General features: G+C 43.1%; 1 protein-coding gene across 1 annotated transcript; it reads right to left on the minus strand.

Annotated features, from left to right (window-relative positions):
* Positions 1-2,290: 2,290 nt before the first annotated feature.
* On the minus strand, positions 2,291-2,792 carry LOC148121089 (large ribosomal subunit protein uL15). Its single transcript, XM_087908835.1, has one exon. The coding sequence runs from the start codon at positions 2,770-2,772 to the stop codon at positions 2,326-2,328; it is 447 nt and encodes a 148-aa protein (XP_087764961.1). The 5' UTR covers positions 2,773-2,792; the 3' UTR covers positions 2,291-2,325.
* Between the last annotated feature and the right edge of the window lie 15,746 nt (positions 2,793-18,538).

Raw genomic sequence — 18,538 nt, forward strand, 5'->3', positions numbered from 1 at the left:
CAAAGGACATGGTCAACAAGACAAAACGACAGCCTACAGAATGGGAAAAGATCTTCACTAACCCCACATCAGACAGAGGTATGGTCTCCAAAATGTACAAAGAACTCAAGAAATTGGTCACCAAAAGATCACATAATCCAATAAAAAAAAATGGAGTACAAACCTATACAGAGAATTCTCAACCGAGGAATCTAAAATGGCTGAAAGACACTTAAGGAAATGCTCAACATCCTTAACTATCAAAGAAATGCAAATCAAAACAACCGTGAGATTCCATCTTACACCTGTAAGAATGGCCAAAATCAAAAACACTGATGACAACTTATGCTGGAGAAATTGTGAGGAAAAGGGAACACTTCTGCATTGCTGGTGGGGATGCAAGCTGGTACAACCCCTTTAGATGTCAGTGTGACAATTTCTCAGAAAATTAGGAAACAACCTTCATCAAGACCCAGCAATACCACTTTTGGATACATATCTAAAGAATGCTCAATTGTGCCACAAGGACACGTGCTCAACTATGTTCATAGCAGCTTTGTTTGTCATAGGCAGAACCTGGAAACAACCTAAATGCCCCTCAACTGAAGAATGGATAAGGAAAATGTGGTACATTTACACAATGGAATCCTACACAGCAGAAAAAAAATAACAACAGCTTAAATTTTGCAGGAAAATGGATGGAGCTAGAAAACATTTTGAGTGAGGTAACCCAGACACAGAAAGACAATTATCACAAGTATTCACTCATAAGTGATTTTAAGCATAAAGAAAGCCAGCCTACAAACTACAATCCCAAAGAATTTAGACAACAATGCGGACACTAAGAGAGACATAAATCTAATCTACATGGGAAGAAGAAAGTAGAAAAAGACAAGATCTGAGTAAATTGGGAGCATGGGGATCTTGGGGGAGGATTGAAGGAGGGAGGGGAGAGGCAGGGAGGGGAGCAGGAAAAATGTAGAGCTCAATAAATATCAATAAAAAAAAGAAAGTGATCCTCCCAGGATAAGACTGTGCTGATGTCTGCATTTCCCCACCTGTGAGAAACTCAACTGCATTCTTGATGATGATGATGATGATGATGATGATGATGAACTGCTTCTGGCATATTCCCCTTTCTAAAAAAAAAAAAAAAAGGTCAGGCTGTAATACCAGCATTTCAGAAGTGGAGGCAGGAGGATCAGGATCTCAAGACTATGTTCCCAAATTTAGCAAGTTGGAAGCCAGCTTGGAACACGAGAGACCCAAGTCTAAGATAAGATACAGTATAGATTTAATGTGCACACACATCCCTACGGATTGACTATGTATGTGTGTTCCTTTTCTCTGTTACACTCTGTAGCTTTTAAAAGTATTGGTCATATATCCCACTTTGTTCAGAACAATGCTCTTTTTTTCATCTATTGTCCTAAACTAATTCTTAGTGATATTGCTGTTGCTTTGGAAACTGTTATTTGAATGACAAGTTACATGGCCATCTCACTTTTACATGAGATTGCATTCGTTATTCACATATTCTTACAAAACTTTCCGAAAATACAATAAAATAAATGTAAGACTTTGTATTCTCTTCATTTCACAATAACACAATTTGTTCTGCCTTTGATGTTTTCAGTTTTTAGACGATTTAGTCATATAAGTCCACTCCTTTTTTTAATCGTTATTTTTAAAAGTAGTGATGATACATTTTATTTAGTCCTTATATGACATAATGAGTAGTTTCTAAAAGAGCAACCAATGGTGCAGTGATTAATCTTATATATACCTGATTTAAGATGTGTTGGGAAGCTCCACCCAGCCCCACCTCCCATTCCAGACCCTGCCCCTGAAAAAGCCTACCATCAGCGGCTCCTCCCCCTGAGATGCTCAAGACCTTGCCTACAGGCTAGTTCCTCCTCCCCCTTTCCCCCGTTCCCCCCCCCCCCCCCTACTTGCTACATGGTTCTCCCACACAATTGGTGTTTCTCCTCTTTCCCTGGGACCACCTGGAATGCTTTGCTCAGATTAAAGCCTGGACTTTATATCAGCTTGACTGATTTATTGTTACCCACCAGTGGACTGCTGGGGAATATATTTTTATCAATATGCAAGTAAAATACACTCCCAAAAGGGAATCAAGGTATACACAATTTTTGCACTTTGCACAAGGATTCTAGTACTTGCTCTGTAGATCAGACTGGCCTCAAACTTAGAGATCTGCCTGTCACTGCCTCCCAAATGCTGGGGTTAAAGGCGTGCGCCCCACCACCGAACTCCCTCCCCCCCACTTTTTTTCTTTTTTTTTTTTTGAAAATGTTAGCATTTAATTATCCTCCCTGAATGGCTTCAAGCCACCAGAACACAGGCACCTCCAACACCCTTTATCTTCTCTTCAGCTCTTCTGCTGAAAAATTTGGCTTTCACGATGACAGGCTGCTTAGGGAGCTTTCCCTTGCCCAGAACTTTGTAGTAGCCCGATCGCACGACGTCAATGATGGGAGCAACTCCAGTCTTGTTCTTGGCTGCGTTAACCCGGGTCTGCTCACTGACCAGCGTCCACAGTTTATCCAGGTTGACAGTCGGGCAGAAGCTCTGGTTCCTCTTTAAGTGGTAATGCCTCATACCAACTTTCCCGAAGTAACCTGGATGATATTTGTCGAAATTGATCCTATGATGATGCATGCCTCCAGCGTTCCCGCGTCCTCCTGGATGCTTGCGATGTTTACCGATGCGGCCATGGCCGTGGCTCACGTGGCCCCGGAGTTTCCGGGTCTTCCTCAGTCTGGATGGCATGGCGGTGGCAGAAAGGAAAGAGGCCCCCCCCCACTTTTTTTAAGACAGAGTTTCTTTGTCCTGGAAGTCCCTCTGTAGACCAAGCTGGCCTTGAACTCACAGAGCTAGGATTGCAATTTCTTACAGATTTACTCACAACAAATAATAAACTCAAAGTGTTTTACCATTCTGGTGTGTTATCAGTGGCATATTCTCTCAATTGGGAAGGGTACAGAACAAGGGAACAAAATAAGTCAAGGGTATCCACACCATTGCGATCCTGTTCTTTTGGCAAGAATGGCTAGCATCACTGAGACTGGAAACTTACTTTCCAATAAGGTATTTTTTTGTGGGGGCCAGCCATGATAAGCTAAGTCTGGGCAGGTTACCCAAAGGAAGTTCTTTACTTCCAACCATTATTACCTGGGACTCTGGCCATGGATGAATTTAAATGGAGTCTGGAGTATCAATAGTTTACCCTGAGACAATGCCTGGCAGGCCGAGATTGCCCGACTTTCACCCAAGAGCAGACCATTCAAAGCAAATGCCTGTAGATAGAGACACATGCCAGCGCACCTCAACAGGATACTCCTAGACAAATGTCAGCCAATCAGGAGCCCTAAACCTCAGAAACCCCTCACCCTACCTCTACTACTATAAAAAACCCTATTCTAATTGGGCTTTCCGTTTATTCCAATACGTTGGACATGCGGAGAGACCGAGTTTGCAAACTTGATTAAAATAAGGCACGTTGCTTTTACATATGGATCTCAGTCTCCTTTGTTGGCTTTTGTGGGGACCCAGCAGATTTCGGCATAACATTTTTCAGGGAACTTAGGCCTACAAAAGGGTGGGTCAGGTCTGTTGGCACAGGCCTCTCTTAAGGTATGGCTAGAGAACTTAGTATGGCCTGTCTGAAAATAGAAAATAAACAGAGAACTGGGGCTATACTTTATACCTCAGTGGTGGAGCACCTGCCTACCACCTAAGAGATCCTAGACAAAATTCCCAGTACAAGACTGAAGGTGAGGAAAAACTGAAGGAAGAAGGAAGAGAGAGATGGACCCAGGGGATTAGGGATGGAGGAAATTGGTAGTACAACCTGTCCATCTGACCACCTAAATGTCTGTGTGTCCTTTTTGCAGTAGAATAGCTTCCTTCCCTGAGGAAGAGAGTTCAGCTTCGCACCCAGTGTTGCCAAAAATAAAACTACAACAATTTAAAGATTTTCAGTTGAATATACTTTTTGTTTTAGAGTTAGGCACTTTTTTAAAAATTGCTTTTATTGAGCTATATATTTTTCTCCATTCTCCTCCCTTACTTTCTTCCCCCCTTCAACCCTCTCCCATGGTCCCCATGCTCCCAATTTACTCAGGAGATCTTGTCTTTTTCTATTTCCCATGTAGTTTAGATCCATGTATGTCTCTCTTAGGGTCCTCATTGTTGTCTAGGTTCTCTGGGATTGTGAATTGTAAGCTGGTTTTTCTTTGCTTTATGTCTAAAGCCACTTGTGAGTGAGTACATATATTTGTCTTTCTCGGTCTGGGTTACCTCACTCAGACACTTTTCAATATAGAGTAAATGTTCCTAGGAGACAGACTATAGTATATTATAGCTATAGAGACTGAAAACAAAGGAAAGAAACAAGGGAAAGTGAGCCTGCCATAGTGACTCATGTCTGCAGTCCCAACACTCAGGCAGCTGAGACAAGGGGACTCACGCAAGGCTAAGACTATCCTGGACTTCAGTAGTGAATTATAGACTAATCTGCGCCACAGATTGAGCTCCTGTTGTAAAAGGGGAAAGGCAAAGTAATCTGGCTATTTGAAAGTTATTTTCTTTGTAAGAAAAATCCTAGGTTACTTTAGGCTAATTTAGTATTGGTTTTGAGGGGTTTTGTTTTTTTTTTTGTTTGTTTGTTTTTGAGAAGGTATAAAAGGTTGAAGGAGTTTTACCAACATGCTAATTGAAAGTGTTTCTTTGGAATAGCTCTTTAATTGTGATTTCTCTAAAGGTGAAATAAATAACTGGCTGATACATGTTCCTGTGAGTCGTTCTACTTTTGAATTATAGTCTAGTCTTTAGGGGCAAGAGTGGGAGCAATGGGACTCTGTAATCTTTGTGTGACATGTTTACATCAGCTCAAATCCAGGATGTTAAATAACGAAACAAAAAACGTCTCACGAAACTGGAGAGATGGTTCAGTGGTTCACAGCACTTCCTTCCCTTGCAGAGAACCTGGGTTCGAGTCCCAGCACCCATGGTGGCTCACAACTGCCTGTGACTCCAGTTCCAGGGGATCCAATACCATTTTCTGGCCTCCTTGAGCTCCCACACGGAAGTGGTACATATAAACTCACATAAGCAAACACACAAACACAGGAATCAAAAATGACATGTTTCAAAAGTAAGTTTTAAAATACAGGTTGAGGGGTTGGGGAGAAGGCTCAATGTGTAAAGAGTTTAACGTTCGAGGAGTCTGGATTCCTAGCACCCATGTAAAGTCGGTCTATGACAGGTAAGTCCTGGGGGCTTGCTGGACAGCCAGTCTAGCTGAGAGAGCAGGCGGCTCGTTTGTGAAAATAGGGTGGAGAAAGGTGTAGGAAGGCCACTGGTCTCCACGTGTGTGTGCACGGGTCAGTGCACAGCCGCACACTGACAGAAAAGAAAGATCATAAAAGCATAGTCTCAGTGTTTCTAATTTACTACAGAGCTTAGTAATTTTTGCATGATTAATTTTTGTTCCTTCTTGATAACTCTTACCTTTTCACCTAATCAAACCCTCTTTGGCATATCAGAATGGCCAGTACTGTTGCCCTTTGCATGCTGGGAACATTCGTTAAGTAAAATAAAGACGACTTGAGTGCAGGGACAGCGATAGTGGAGCTGACAACCAGGACACTTACTAAGTGACTGGCAGAAGCAGTATCCGCATTGCCGATTCACGGAGCAGAGGAAGCAATGATTCATTCCCAAAGCAGCTCTGAGAAGAATGGCCAGGGAATTTATTATACTACTCAAAATAGCGCTCAGGTTAAAACTAGGGGTTGTTTGTTCCTGGAATTTTCCTTGCAACGTTTTCAGACTATAATTAGCTGCAGGTAATTGAAATCTCCGATGGTAGAATCAGGAAGGTGTGGCACAAACCTTAACAACTGTCCTACCTCAAACACACTTCCTTGATCTCACTGGGGTCAAGTGTGTGTGTGTGTGTGTGTGTGTGTGTGTGTGTCCACCTACCACACCCCAGTACTGGGGTTACACACAGCACCATGTTTGCTGTCATGGTCGGCTTTTATGGGGTGGGGCTGCTAGGGAGGAGAAGTCAGGTCCTCACAGGTACCCAATGGGCACTTGACTGACTGAGCTCTCTCCTGAGGCACAGGTCATGCATTCTTGCTTTTTATTTATTTGTATTTTATGAACATTGGTATTTTGCCTGCCTGTATTAAAAAGATAAAAAAAGAAGAAGAAAGGTGAAGTGGGTACCTTTTGGCGGGCCCTGCCAAGGTCTGCCACTAAGCAAACACCCCCTGTGCAATAGAGTTAGTGAAAGAGATTTATTGGGGGAGGGGGCAGGGAGAGAGTGAAAGAATGAAAGGCCATGTCAGAGTGGGGACATGAGAGAGGCAGGCAGCCAGACAGAGAGACAGACAGGGAAGGAATGAGGAAGAAGACAGGCAAGAGAGGAGCAAGAAGCAAGAGAGGAAAGAAGAGGCAAGAGAGAGCAAGCTGTGCTAGGCAGGCATGTTTAAGTGGTACACATGTCACATGCCTGAGGGCGGAAAGGTACCTGGCGACAGGCAATGCCATAACTTCATTGCTTTGGCAGAACTGGCATGTGCATTCTTGCTTGGGTGGTGGGAACTGAACCCGAGTCCTCTGTAAGAACAGCCAGTACTCTTAACCACTAAACCATCTCTCCAGCCCCAGCAATGTATTCTTAATGTCTAATTTTAATGGTGGAAACCTAGAAACCACCTGAAAAACTGGTCTTAAATGAAGCAATAATTCTTTTTTTTTTTTTTTAATTTTCGAGACAGGGTTTCTCTGTAGCTTTGGTGCCTGTCCTGGAAGTAGCTCTTGTAGACCAGGCTGGCCTGGAACTCACAGAGATTCGCTTTCCTCTGCCTCCTGAGGACTGGGATTAAAGGTGTGCGCCACCACCACCTGGCCAGAGGCAATAATTTTTATTAATTTGATTTTGTTTATGCTTATCTTTGTTTTCTGTTGATGTTTGTTTCTGTTTGCTAAAAAAACAAAAAAAAATCTTAAAGAAAAAAAAACCTAGGGGGAAAAAAAAATCTCTAATCCAAATTTCTTCACATTTAGGGTTATACAAACAACTGACATGTTCATTGTGGTCAAGATCCAGAACTGTAGGGATATTTTAGTCTCTTTTCATCTTTGCTTCAGATTCAACTGGTGGTAACTGGCCGAACAAGAACTCAGCCACAGTCCCAGGGAATTCTTTCCTGATAGAAAGCTTCCCTGAGAGGGAAGTTGTTCAGCGGCCCTCACTGAGGTAGGAACAGTTTTACTAAGTATTTTCGCATGAAGAGGACTGCACGCTCCGAAGTAGAGCTAACTTAGGTTGTGCAAAGCTCCAGGCTCCGTTCTGGGGAGGCCAGAGTAGGATTGCAGAGGAGGAAGCATTTCTTTCCCTAGGCTGCTGGACAATTTATTCCTTGGGACGCATGCCTGAAAAAAAAAAAATGCCTTGTGGCATCTTGTCAGTTTCAGCAGCTTCCTGAGACCCAAGAGTTTTATTTATTTCCTGAGATTTGTAAAAGTTTCATTTATTTTGTGAGTCTTAGGGAGCCTACCTTCAGGAAGTAATGTTTCAATTTGTATCAAGTAGTCCCAACACATGGTCTTGCTGTGAGGCCCCAGGTAGCCTCACATGATACTTCGGACTCTAGAGTTACATCATGGGCCAGCTAGAGTTCCTGTTATTGTGAGGAAACACCATGACCAAAATCAAATCAAGTTGAGGAACAAAGAATTTTGTGTGGCCCATCATACTTGAAGGAAGTCAGGACAGGAACTCAAGCAGGGCAGGAACCTGGAGGCAGGAGCTGATGCCATGGAGGGGGTGCTGCTTACTGGCTTGTTGGGTCTGCTTGCTTGCTTCCTTTTTTTCCCCCCTTCATTATTAGAAACAGACTTCTTTATGTAACAGCCTTAGCTGTCCTGGAACTAGCTCTTGTAGACCAGGCTGGCCTTGAATGTACAGAGATTCGCCTGCCTATGCCTACTTTTGCCCCAGCTCTCAGTCTGATTTCTTAAGGAATCCAGGACTACCAGCCCAGGGATAGCCACACCCATAATGGACTGAACCCTCCCCCATAATCAGTAATTGTAAGGACGTTGCCATGGCAAGTTGGTGCCAGCGGTCCTACAGCCTAAAGGTATACAGATTCTTTGATGCTGCCGCACAGGCCAGAGTGCTTGGGGCCTGTGTTTTGCATTTCAGAGCCTTGGTTCCCTGACCTGTCCTGAGGCCTGGGGGGGGGGGCTTAGCAGAATGGTATCATCCAATCAGCATTCGAGCCTCTCTACCCTAGAAAAGCAGCTGACTTTGGGTTTTTCGCTCTCTCTCGTTCCTGCTCTCTCACCCTCTCTCCCTTACTCTCTCTCTCTCTCTCTCTCTCTCTCTCTCTCTCTCTCTTCCTCTTTCGTTTTCTCTCCCTTGCCTTTTCCCCAATTTTCCTCAACCGAGTGGCTCTGAATAAAGGCGTGATTTGGGAAGGAATCTCGATTTCGTGGTCGCTTTTGCTTGCTGGACAAGGGATGCCTTTCACAAGTAATAAAGAAAATTCCAGCTGGGCAGTAGTGGCACCTGTTTTTAATCCCAGGATTTGGGAGGTAGAGGCAGGTGGATCTCTGTGCGTTTGAGGCCAGCCTGGTCTACAGAGCGAATTCTAGGACAAGTTCCAAGCTCCAAAGCTACACAGAGAAACCCTGTCTCAAAACACGAAAAGAAAAAGAAAAAAAAGAAAAAGAAGAAAAGGAAAAAGAAAATGCCTTACAGCTTGATCTAATGGAGGCATTTTTCTCAATTGTGGTTCCCCTTTCAGATGACTCTAGCTTGTGTCAAGTTGACATAAAATTGGCCAGCACAGCTGGTTTAGCATTCACTCTTCCCGATCCCCAACAGGATGTCCATGAGAAGCGTGTCTGTGAAGGTTGCATGTCCACACGTCTGTCACCCTGACTCATCAATGAAATTTTCCCTTGTGCCTTTGGGTTTTGTAGCGTCCAGGGCTTCAGATGAGAAGTCACAGCCACCCAGCCCCTTCCTCGTCTCACAGAGCAGAAGGACTGTCTGTTTTCTAACACCGTAAAGCTCTCTGTGAACAAAGACTTACCCAGGACATGCTTTGCTATGTCCTTTCTCACTCTTCCTGCCCGGAACACAGACAGATGGAAGTCTATATTTGAGGGATGGGCATTTTTTGGAAGCATTTGTTATGCCCGTGTCATGAGCCCCCCAGAGACTACCAGTGTCGGGGTCCGATGCCCCAACATAAACTACTTTTCCCTCTCTGGACGGGTGTGGAGGTGCGGGAAAAATTGAGACACAGTTCACACAGCAATATCTGAAGGGAGTCTCAAGCTTCATTCATTCCTGAGGATCACCCATGTTGATTTTCAAACACCTTTTATTCTCCAAGGTAAACCAGGGTGGAAGCTCATTAACATTCTCAGTTCACTAGCTTGTAATTCACACCTCTTCCTAGACAATCTACATAATAACAAAAGAGAAGGAGTTGTACATCCTGAGCCTTTGTTAGGTAGGACAGCCTGTCTAGAGGGTGTGGGATTGCTTTGGATACCAACCAGGGCTCGAGAATTTGATTGTCACACCACGTAGAAATATGGGCCTACATACCAGGAGTTCGAGTTTGTATGCAAAATCGAAGAGCCTTTATTGCAAACTTGGGCTTGGGCCCTTCATCCATCCCCACACAGCGTTTGCATTACGGAGAGCATTGAGCTCAGCTATGGCACAGATTTTAAGAAGTAAAGGATGGGGAACAGGGGAATTCGGGATTCAGATGTGGGTCGAACTCCTAATTGGGCAGGAGTAGGGCAACAGAAGTCTGGTCAAACAGGGATTGGTACTGGCGTTGCTGCAAGGAGATTGGCAATCTATGTACAGGTAAAGTAGGCCATTCTTAATGTTCTAGAGTATCTAGTACTTGTTTGTCTCAATTCTGATTGGTTCCCACAGGGTACAGTTTTTGGCTTTTCCCGGTTATTGGAAGGGTGAGGCTCAGTCCTGGCTGCACTGATGCTAAGTTAGGCCTCTTCACATTTAATTTTCAGCATTCTATTTCTGTTCTTTTTTCCAGATAACCATATATTGGGCAATTTAGATTTATCTTCCTAGTGACAAAGATATGATGGTGGGGATGCCCGAGTGGCCTGTGAGCCAGGCAGAGGCTGCCACCAGAGCAGTGTTCCCCGGGCAAGCGGCAGAGTCAGGCGGCTGGATGCGGTGGACAGCAGAGTAAATGGACATAAGGCTATACATAAAGCTAAACATTTATTACTTAAAGAAGAGGGAGACATTTATTACTTAAAAAGAGGGAGACAGAGAGACATGGAGACAGACATAGAGAGAGAGACAGAGACACACGTACACATACCAAGAGACAAAAACAAGAGAGAGAAGGGAAGATGGCAACGAGGGAGGTCAGAAATGGCTGGGGGTGGGCGTGGTTAGTCCTTAAAGGCACCCCAAAGGAATAACAACTTGTATTCTTCACCTATTTTCCACCTTATACACATCTGCTTTGTGTTTTAAGAAATCTTTTCCAGGCAGATGTGGTAGCACACACTTTTAATCCTAGTACTAGGGAGACAGAGGAAAGCAAATATCTGTTGAGTTCAAGCCCAGCCTGATGGGCGAAGGGAGTTCCAGGCCAACCAGAGCTACAAATTAAGACCGTGTCTCAAAAAGAGAAATCTTTTCCATGTCTCAGCTGTGGGGTCTCCCCTTTTCTGGTGGTCTGATGGGCAGTAGTCCTCAAGGACAATGGGATGCAGGGCTTTGTAGGTTGTGAGTAGAGCAGAAATAGCCTGCAGGGCATCAGCTTCAGCGAGACAGCTCAACTTCATTCCAGAGCGAGGGGAATACACAGGACAGGGACAGCAGCTGGGACATCATCTAACAGATGCTCCTAGTGTGTTTCATTGCATTTGGCAGCATGGTCCCACCATGCAGATGGGAGCAGAACACCTAATTATCTTATGGGAGGCAACAGGAGAGCATTTTCCTGGGAACTGTGTCAAAGGTCATACTCAAGTCAGGCATCCAAGCTCAGGGACAACCTCCAAATGAGGTCAGGCAGAGAATAGACTTCCTGTTAGGGGAAGGAGTCTTCTATTTTGTGCCAGGCTCAGAGAGCTGTCCGGACATGGTGGACTGCAACCTTAAGCAGCAGGGACTTCCAACATCAGCCTATAAAGGAGAATTCAATAATTCTCCTTCAACATGTGAATGCAGTTTTTCTTAGAAATCCAGATTTGGCCAGGCAGTGGTGGCACATGCCTTTAATCCTAGCATTCGGGAGGCAGAGGCAGGTGGATCTCTTGAGTTCAAGGCCAGCCTGGACTACAGAGCACATTTCAGGACAGCTAGGGTAGTTACAGGATAAACCCTGTCTCAAAAAAAAAAATGAAGAAGAACAAGAAGGAGGAGGAGGGGGGAGAAAGAGGAGGAGAAGGAGAATAAAGAAGAGGAAGAGGAGGAGGAAGAGAAGGAGGAGGAGGAGGAGGAGGAGGAGGAGGAAGAAGAAGAAGAAGAAGAAGAAGAAGAAGAAGAAGAAGAAGAAGAAGAAGAAGAAGAAGAAGAAGAAATAATCCAAATTTGTGGGGGATAAAGGCGATGGTTCAGTCAGTGAAGCGCTTGCCACAGAAGTATGAACTCAGCAGACCCACAGTAACCACCACATAAAAACCAGGGACAGCAGGATGTGCGTGCAGTACCAGCAATGGACAGGCTAAGACAGGATTTATGAGACTTGCTGGATGGCAGCCTAGCCGAACTGGTAAGACCCAGTCCAGTGAAGAACCCTCTCCCCCAAAATGAAGGTGTACAACTCCTAAGGAATGATACCTGAGAATGACCCATTACTGCCACATACACTTGCAAACATATGCACCAAAGAAAAATTAATAATTTCCTTAAGTATACTCATAGGAATGCATTTCAATTTATAATGACAAGTAGAAACAGCCTGGATAGTCATCGTCAGGAAAGCAAAGAAACAAAGTTCGGTATATTCATCCAATCAAACACTCAGCATTAAAAACGAATAAACTACAAACATATGCAACAATAACAATCTTAACATTTTACTGGGCAAAAGAAGTCAGATAGTAAAAAAATGAAAAAATGCAGTAATGGTCTATCTATGTGAAGCTGTTAATTTACACAAAACTAATTTATAGTGATATAAAATCAGAGTTACTCGGTGGGGCTGAAGAGATGACTCTGACCTTAAAAGTAAGCACTGGGACTGGAGAGATGGCTCAGAGGTTAGGAACATTGAATGCTCTTCAAGTAGGACTTGAGTTCAATTCCCAGCAACCACAGGGTGGCTCATAACCATCTATAATGAGACCTAATGCCCTCTTCTGGCCTCTAGGTGTACATGCAGGAAAAGCACTATACATAATAAATAAATCTTTTTTTTGTTTGTTAGTTTGTTTTGTTTTGTTTTTTTGAGACAGGTTTCTTTGTAGCTTTGAAGCCTCTCCTGGAACTTTCTCTATAGACCAACCTGGCCTCAAATTCACAGAGATCCACCTGTCTCTCTCTGCCTCCTAAGTGCTAGAATTAAAGGTGTGTGCCACCACCACCTGGCTAACTAAATAAATCAATATTTTTTTCTTTGTTTTCTTTTTTTTTTTTTTGAGTATTGCTCCTACAGTTCTGAACCTAAGTTTCATTTCCAGCAGCCACGTCAGGTGTCTTTTGCCTGCCCACAGCTCCAGAATCAGGGAGCTATGACACCTTTGGCCTTTCCCAGTACCTGTATGTACCCACACACAAATGTATGTGTGCACATAACTGAAAATAATAAAAACAAGTTTTACAGTAGTTTGGGGGCTGGTGAGATGGTTCACCAGATAAAGACAGGTGCTTGTACAATGAGGACAGAAAACGCCACGCTTAGTTTGTGGGAGGAGAGAAGAGCAACGACTGAACTTGTTCATCAGCGTTGGTTTGCCGACGCTTGTTCTTGAGGAACCCCTTTTCTAGAGAACGGTTCAAGAAGACCTACGTGGCCAAGTCTCACCAGGGTGAGAGGAGGAGAAATCGTCTGAGGACATGTTTAAGTTGCTTTTGAAGAGGTTCACGAAAGAATATCTGGGTGTGCAGCCAATGCATGTACATTGAGTGTGAAGCTTATGTGTTTGAAGGGGCCAGCCATAAACTACCAAGAACAAAGGCGAAACCTTTGAGGGTAGTTTCATGAAGTGTAGGGCTGAGCTGATGGCTCTTCTCTCTATGGTTCTTTCATTTCATTTTATTTTATTTTTTGAACCGGGCTGGCCTCTAATTCCTGACCCTCCTATTTTTATCCCCTCTGGTGCAATGACTCCAAGTGAACACTGCCCTGACCTGGCTGGTGCCTCTGCTACGACATCTGCTCTCGTCAGGAGTATTCTAGAAAAGCTAGATAAGAAAATAATACTTTACATAGCACAAGATCGTCATGAAATATGTGAACTACTCTTGTTTGAACTTCCCATGACTACAGTTGGGAGCAGTCTAGTTACTGTCAATACTGAACGATGGTTATGCCACAGATAGCTTTGTAGGCATCTTTGAGTTCACAGGTCCCAGACTAGGACGCCAGCTCCAGAATTTCTACATGAGAAGGATAAAGATTAGCAGTTTGATTGAATAAGGGGCCAATCCTTCATGTGCGTAGCTATTTACATGGGGTTCAAGGGTCCCTTTTTATGGCCAAGAAGAGGCATTGTCATAATTATATGAATGCTAATGTGTGCCAATCTTCTCCAACCACGCAGTAGCAGTCTGTGCAGAGGTCTTCAGAGTTCTGCCTTGAAGCTCTTGGGAACCCTCCTTTCCTCTCTACTAGAATTTATACTTACACCCTTTGCCACGAAAGAATGTACTTCTTTCAACTATTAATGTTAGCCTTCGACTGCATGACTTAATCCGGTCGGGGCGGCCTGAGCAGAAGTAATAGTATGCTACTTGTTTGGGAGTGGTGTCAAAAAGATGCCATGCTACCACGTTTTTCTGTTCCCATAACCCACTAGGAAAAGAGCAACCCTTGGCAGCTAATGTCTATAGCTTAGACCCCAGGATTATGTAGGCAGAAGAGAGAGGCACCTTGCCATAGGCCTGGGTTCCTGGATCGAAAAACCTGACTATTCCATTACTTTCCTTACTGGTCTGTGATAAAATGCTGACCGGAAGCAACTTGGAGAGAAAAGTGTTTATTTGACTTCGACTGCCAGGTAATGATCTGTCATGTTGTAAAGTTAATTTATATAAATTTTATACAAGTTTAGACCTTCTGAAACACCACCACAGATACATACTAACATTCTCCCGTCTCCTCAGAAAGTTACACACAACCCCTTTGGTAGAAATAAAACACCATAATTCAGCATGCAGGCAGGGTGGCACAATTTCTAATCCCAGCACCTGGGAAGCAGAAGCAGGAAAACTTGCAAATTTAAAGCCAGCCTAGGATACTTAAGAAGACTTTGTCTTAAAAACCCAAAACAAGTAACAGTTATTTCTCCACTGATATATATATATATATGGATATTGTTGCTGTAGATTATTTTAAGGCATCTTACTTTTGTTTATGCTCTGGAACATTTGTTTAAGGATGTAAAGATGTGTTTGATTAAATAAAATTCACCTACATTCAGGAGGCTGAGTCAGCAACTAGCCGGCAGGAAGTTGTAAGGAGGAGCCAGGTGGAGATGGGTTTGGGGCTGGAAGTATGGGAACTTCTTGGGAGATGCCAGGAGGTGAGCCAGGTGAGCTTCTTACTATTCCGCCTCTCTGGAAAGCAGGATTCCACTTCAACCTTTGAATCTTGAATTCTTTCAAGCGACAGAGATTTAGATAAATTCCCTTTGTAGCTTTGAAGGAGTCTCTGCCTTAGAGAACAGAACTTCCTCAGGCCGTGGCTCTTGAGACCTAAACACGGCTAGTAGCAGAGGAATTGCCGACTAGGATAGCCATAGCTTAAAAGGCAGTAATTAAAAAAAGAGGATCACATATTGTTTGTATGTATGTATGTATGTTTGTATGTATATATGTATGTATTTTTGGCTTTTCGAGAGAAAGTTTCACTCTTTAGCTCTGGCTGTTCTGGAACTCGCTCTGTAGACCAAGCTGGCCTTGAATTCACAGAGATCTGCCTGCCTCTGCCTCCCAAGTGCTGGGATTAAAGGTGGGTACCACCACCGCTTCGCTGGATATTGTTTTTAAATGACATCAAACTACTAATTTTAGCTGCCACAGAGGTGGCACACACTTTTAATCCAGTACTCTTGGAAGGCAGAGGCCTGTGGATCTCTGTGAGTTCAACGCCAGCCTGGTCTACAGAGTGAGTTCCAGGGTAGCCAAGGCGACACAGAGAAACTCTGTGTTGAAACTCTGTATTGAAACACTGTGTTGAAACTCTGTATTGAAAAAGCAATTATTAATTTTATGTCACATCGAATCAATATTTCTCACTAAATGAGTTTGTCATAAGCTTTCAGAAATCTTTCAGTCTTCAAAAAATTTGTTGTTAAGAGATCATGAGGTGCTGCATTAGAAAGGGTACTGTGGTAAAGCTGGACGGGGGCACATGCCTGTGATCCCAGCACCAGGGAGGCCGAGGCAGCCAAACAGCCACGAGTTCAAGGCAAGCCTGGGGAATACAATCAAGAGCCAGTTTTTATCTATCTATCTATCTATCTATCTATCTATCTATCTATCTATCTATCTATCTAAAAAAGTATAAGTGGTGGCAGATAGCATCTTTCTATTGACTGCCTCTCTAGAAACATCTCGGACAGAGGCAGGCACAAGCTAAGGAAATTCTGGATTATCTTTTGGAACTGCCCATGGTAAGGGCATTTTATTAACTCATAGATACTTCGAGACTAGCATTGCATCTGGTACAAAATAGGTACTCAGTAATATAATTTAGTTTTCTAATAACCATACCTCTTACCTATATATTTATTTTTTCTATTCTATTTTCCCCAGAATCGCTATCTGTTGGATTCAGGGGTTTAGCTCCGTGGTAGCATTCTTTCTTTTATTTAAATTTATTTATTATGTATACAATATCCTTTCTGTGTGTAGGCCTGAAGGCCAGAAGAGGGCACCAGACCACATTACAGCTGGTTTTGAGCCACCATGTGGTTGCTGGGAATTGAACTCAGGACCTTTGGAAGAGCAGGCAATGCTCTTAACTGCTGAGCTATCTCTCCAGCCCCCGTGGTAGCATTCTTTCCAAGCTCTTAATAAGCTGCGAGTTCAATCTTAGCATCAGTGTTTTTTTTTTCTTTTTCAAGAAATTGAAGATTGCTAACAATGTTTCCTCCAAGAATTGCAGAGCCATCATACAAAGAAAACTGCAGTTGACCACCAAAGTCACCAGTCCCAACGGTGGGCTGGCAGTGGAGAAAATGAGTACACGGTTCACCTGCATGTTTTGTATGTGTTTAAGTAAACCACAAAAACTACAAAGAGAAAAGTAATTGGAAAAACAAACCCCAGAAACCCAAGAACTGGGGGTGAGGACACTGAGACACCATGGATGGTGGTAGCTGCTTGATCCTCACATCTATTAGATGGCAGGGCCGAGATTGTGGCCCAGACAGTGTATCCAGACTTCAATTAACCTGAGATAATTTATGATTTTTTTAAAATAAATACTGTTTGATCTCTAAAATATTTGTATTTTGTACTTAGCTTTTTTTTTAGCTTAGTCACTATGGAAAATATTAAATAATAGCTGTTATATCTCTACATTTTAAAATTTACATTAATTCATTTTGGGGGCCACATATATGCTACAAAACACATTTCTATGTCTATGACAATTTGTGGGAGCTGGTCCTCTCCTTCCTTGTGGGATCTGGGGCCCGAGCTTAGGTTGTATGCTTGGTAGTAAGCATCCCACCTGTTAAGGCATTCCACCAGCCCCTGTATCTCTACATATTTACCAAGGACTTTTTGCTGTTGCTTGAGACAGGCTCTCACTATGTAGCCTTGGCTATCCAGGTTGGCTTTAGACTCAGAGATCTGCCTGCTTCTGCCTCCCAAGAGTTCTGGCATTAAAGCTGTGCACTGTCACACCAGGCTTAATTAAATTTCGTGCTAAGGGTACTCTTGTCATAATGGGATGCTGCTGTCATTTTGTCCTAATATATGATGTTGTTGCTTTTAACTGTAGTCTTGATCCAAGGAAAGAAATATTGTGTTTGTGTGTGTGTGTGTGTGTGTGTGTGTGTGTGTGTGAGAGAGAGAGAGAGAGAGAGAGAGGTGATGTCTCACTAATTAATCCAGGCTGAGTGCTGGGTTCAAGTTCTCAATCGTCTTGCCTCAGCCTCCAAGAAGCTAGGTTATGGGCGTGTACCACCCTGCCCCGTTAAAAGCTTTAGTTCTTATATACATTTTATTTATTTACTTTTAAGATTTTCTGTTTATTTTTAAATTATGTGTTTATCTGTGTTGGTGGTATGTGCACATGAGTAATGGTTGCCCTTGGAGGTGAGAAGGGATGTTGGGTTCCCTGGAGCTGGAGTTACAGCCACCTGATATGGATCGTGGGAGCTGAACTTGGGTCCTCTGCAAGAACAGTACCTGGCCCTAACTGCGGTCCTAACCATGGAGAGATCTCTCCAGCTCCTTCTGAGAACTGTGATATTCAGCATAGTTGTTGAGTGTAATATAATGCGTTCCTAGATATGTTTTTTCCTTTTAAGAAATTACACCAGTATATTGGCGAATGGAAGACTATCATCGTCCACACAGACTAAATACTTTTGTTATGGTGTGATCTCTTTTTACTGCCAGATTGCTAACACTGATAAAATCATAATAGCCACTTTAGTCTTTGTAACAAAAATCACAGTAAACCAGAAACGTTTCCTTTAATCTTTAGGTACTGTTTTATAGTAGTGATATCAGAATTGCGCTAGCCTGGTGGAAGGAACTCAGAATTTTTCTATCAGGGTGTGTGTATTATCTCCTTAAACTTAGATAAATTTGGGGACTCCATCTTTGCCCTCTTCCTTCTAGAGATGCCCCACAGGACGAGTCATTTGACCAGGATTTCTGACTACTTTTCAAAGTTTCTCATAAACTAAGTTTACAATTCTGAATCCCAATAAAACTCATGTGTATTCTCCAACAGTCTTCACTTGCACTTCTAAGCCCATGATAATTTCACGCTGCTGGGCTTGCTAAAGTGGGGTTATAGTCTAACTTAAGATATTAAGGCCAATATTTTGTAGCTGCTTGACGCCTCTTGCTTTTATTTAGCTGTCTGAATCCTGGGCAGTATTTTTCTTTTGTAGACAGAAAAATAAACATGTTATACAGGAATTAGTAGAGATACCAGAATTTAAAATCAGGGACACTTGATTCTAAAATGATAGCTTTAACATAACTCTCACCTCCTTCAGGCTGTTCACAAGGTCTTATCATGTTACCTGTGTGTGACCTCCATGCTGTTCCCCAGGTACTCACGTTACCTGTGTGTCTCCTCCATGCTGT

The sequence above is a fragment of the Myodes glareolus genome, chromosome 8 (genome assembly GCF_982192425.1).
Source record: "Myodes glareolus chromosome 8, mMyoGla1.1, whole genome shotgun sequence".
In the NCBI taxonomy this organism is placed as follows: Eukaryota; Metazoa; Chordata; class Mammalia; order Rodentia; family Cricetidae; genus Myodes; species Myodes glareolus.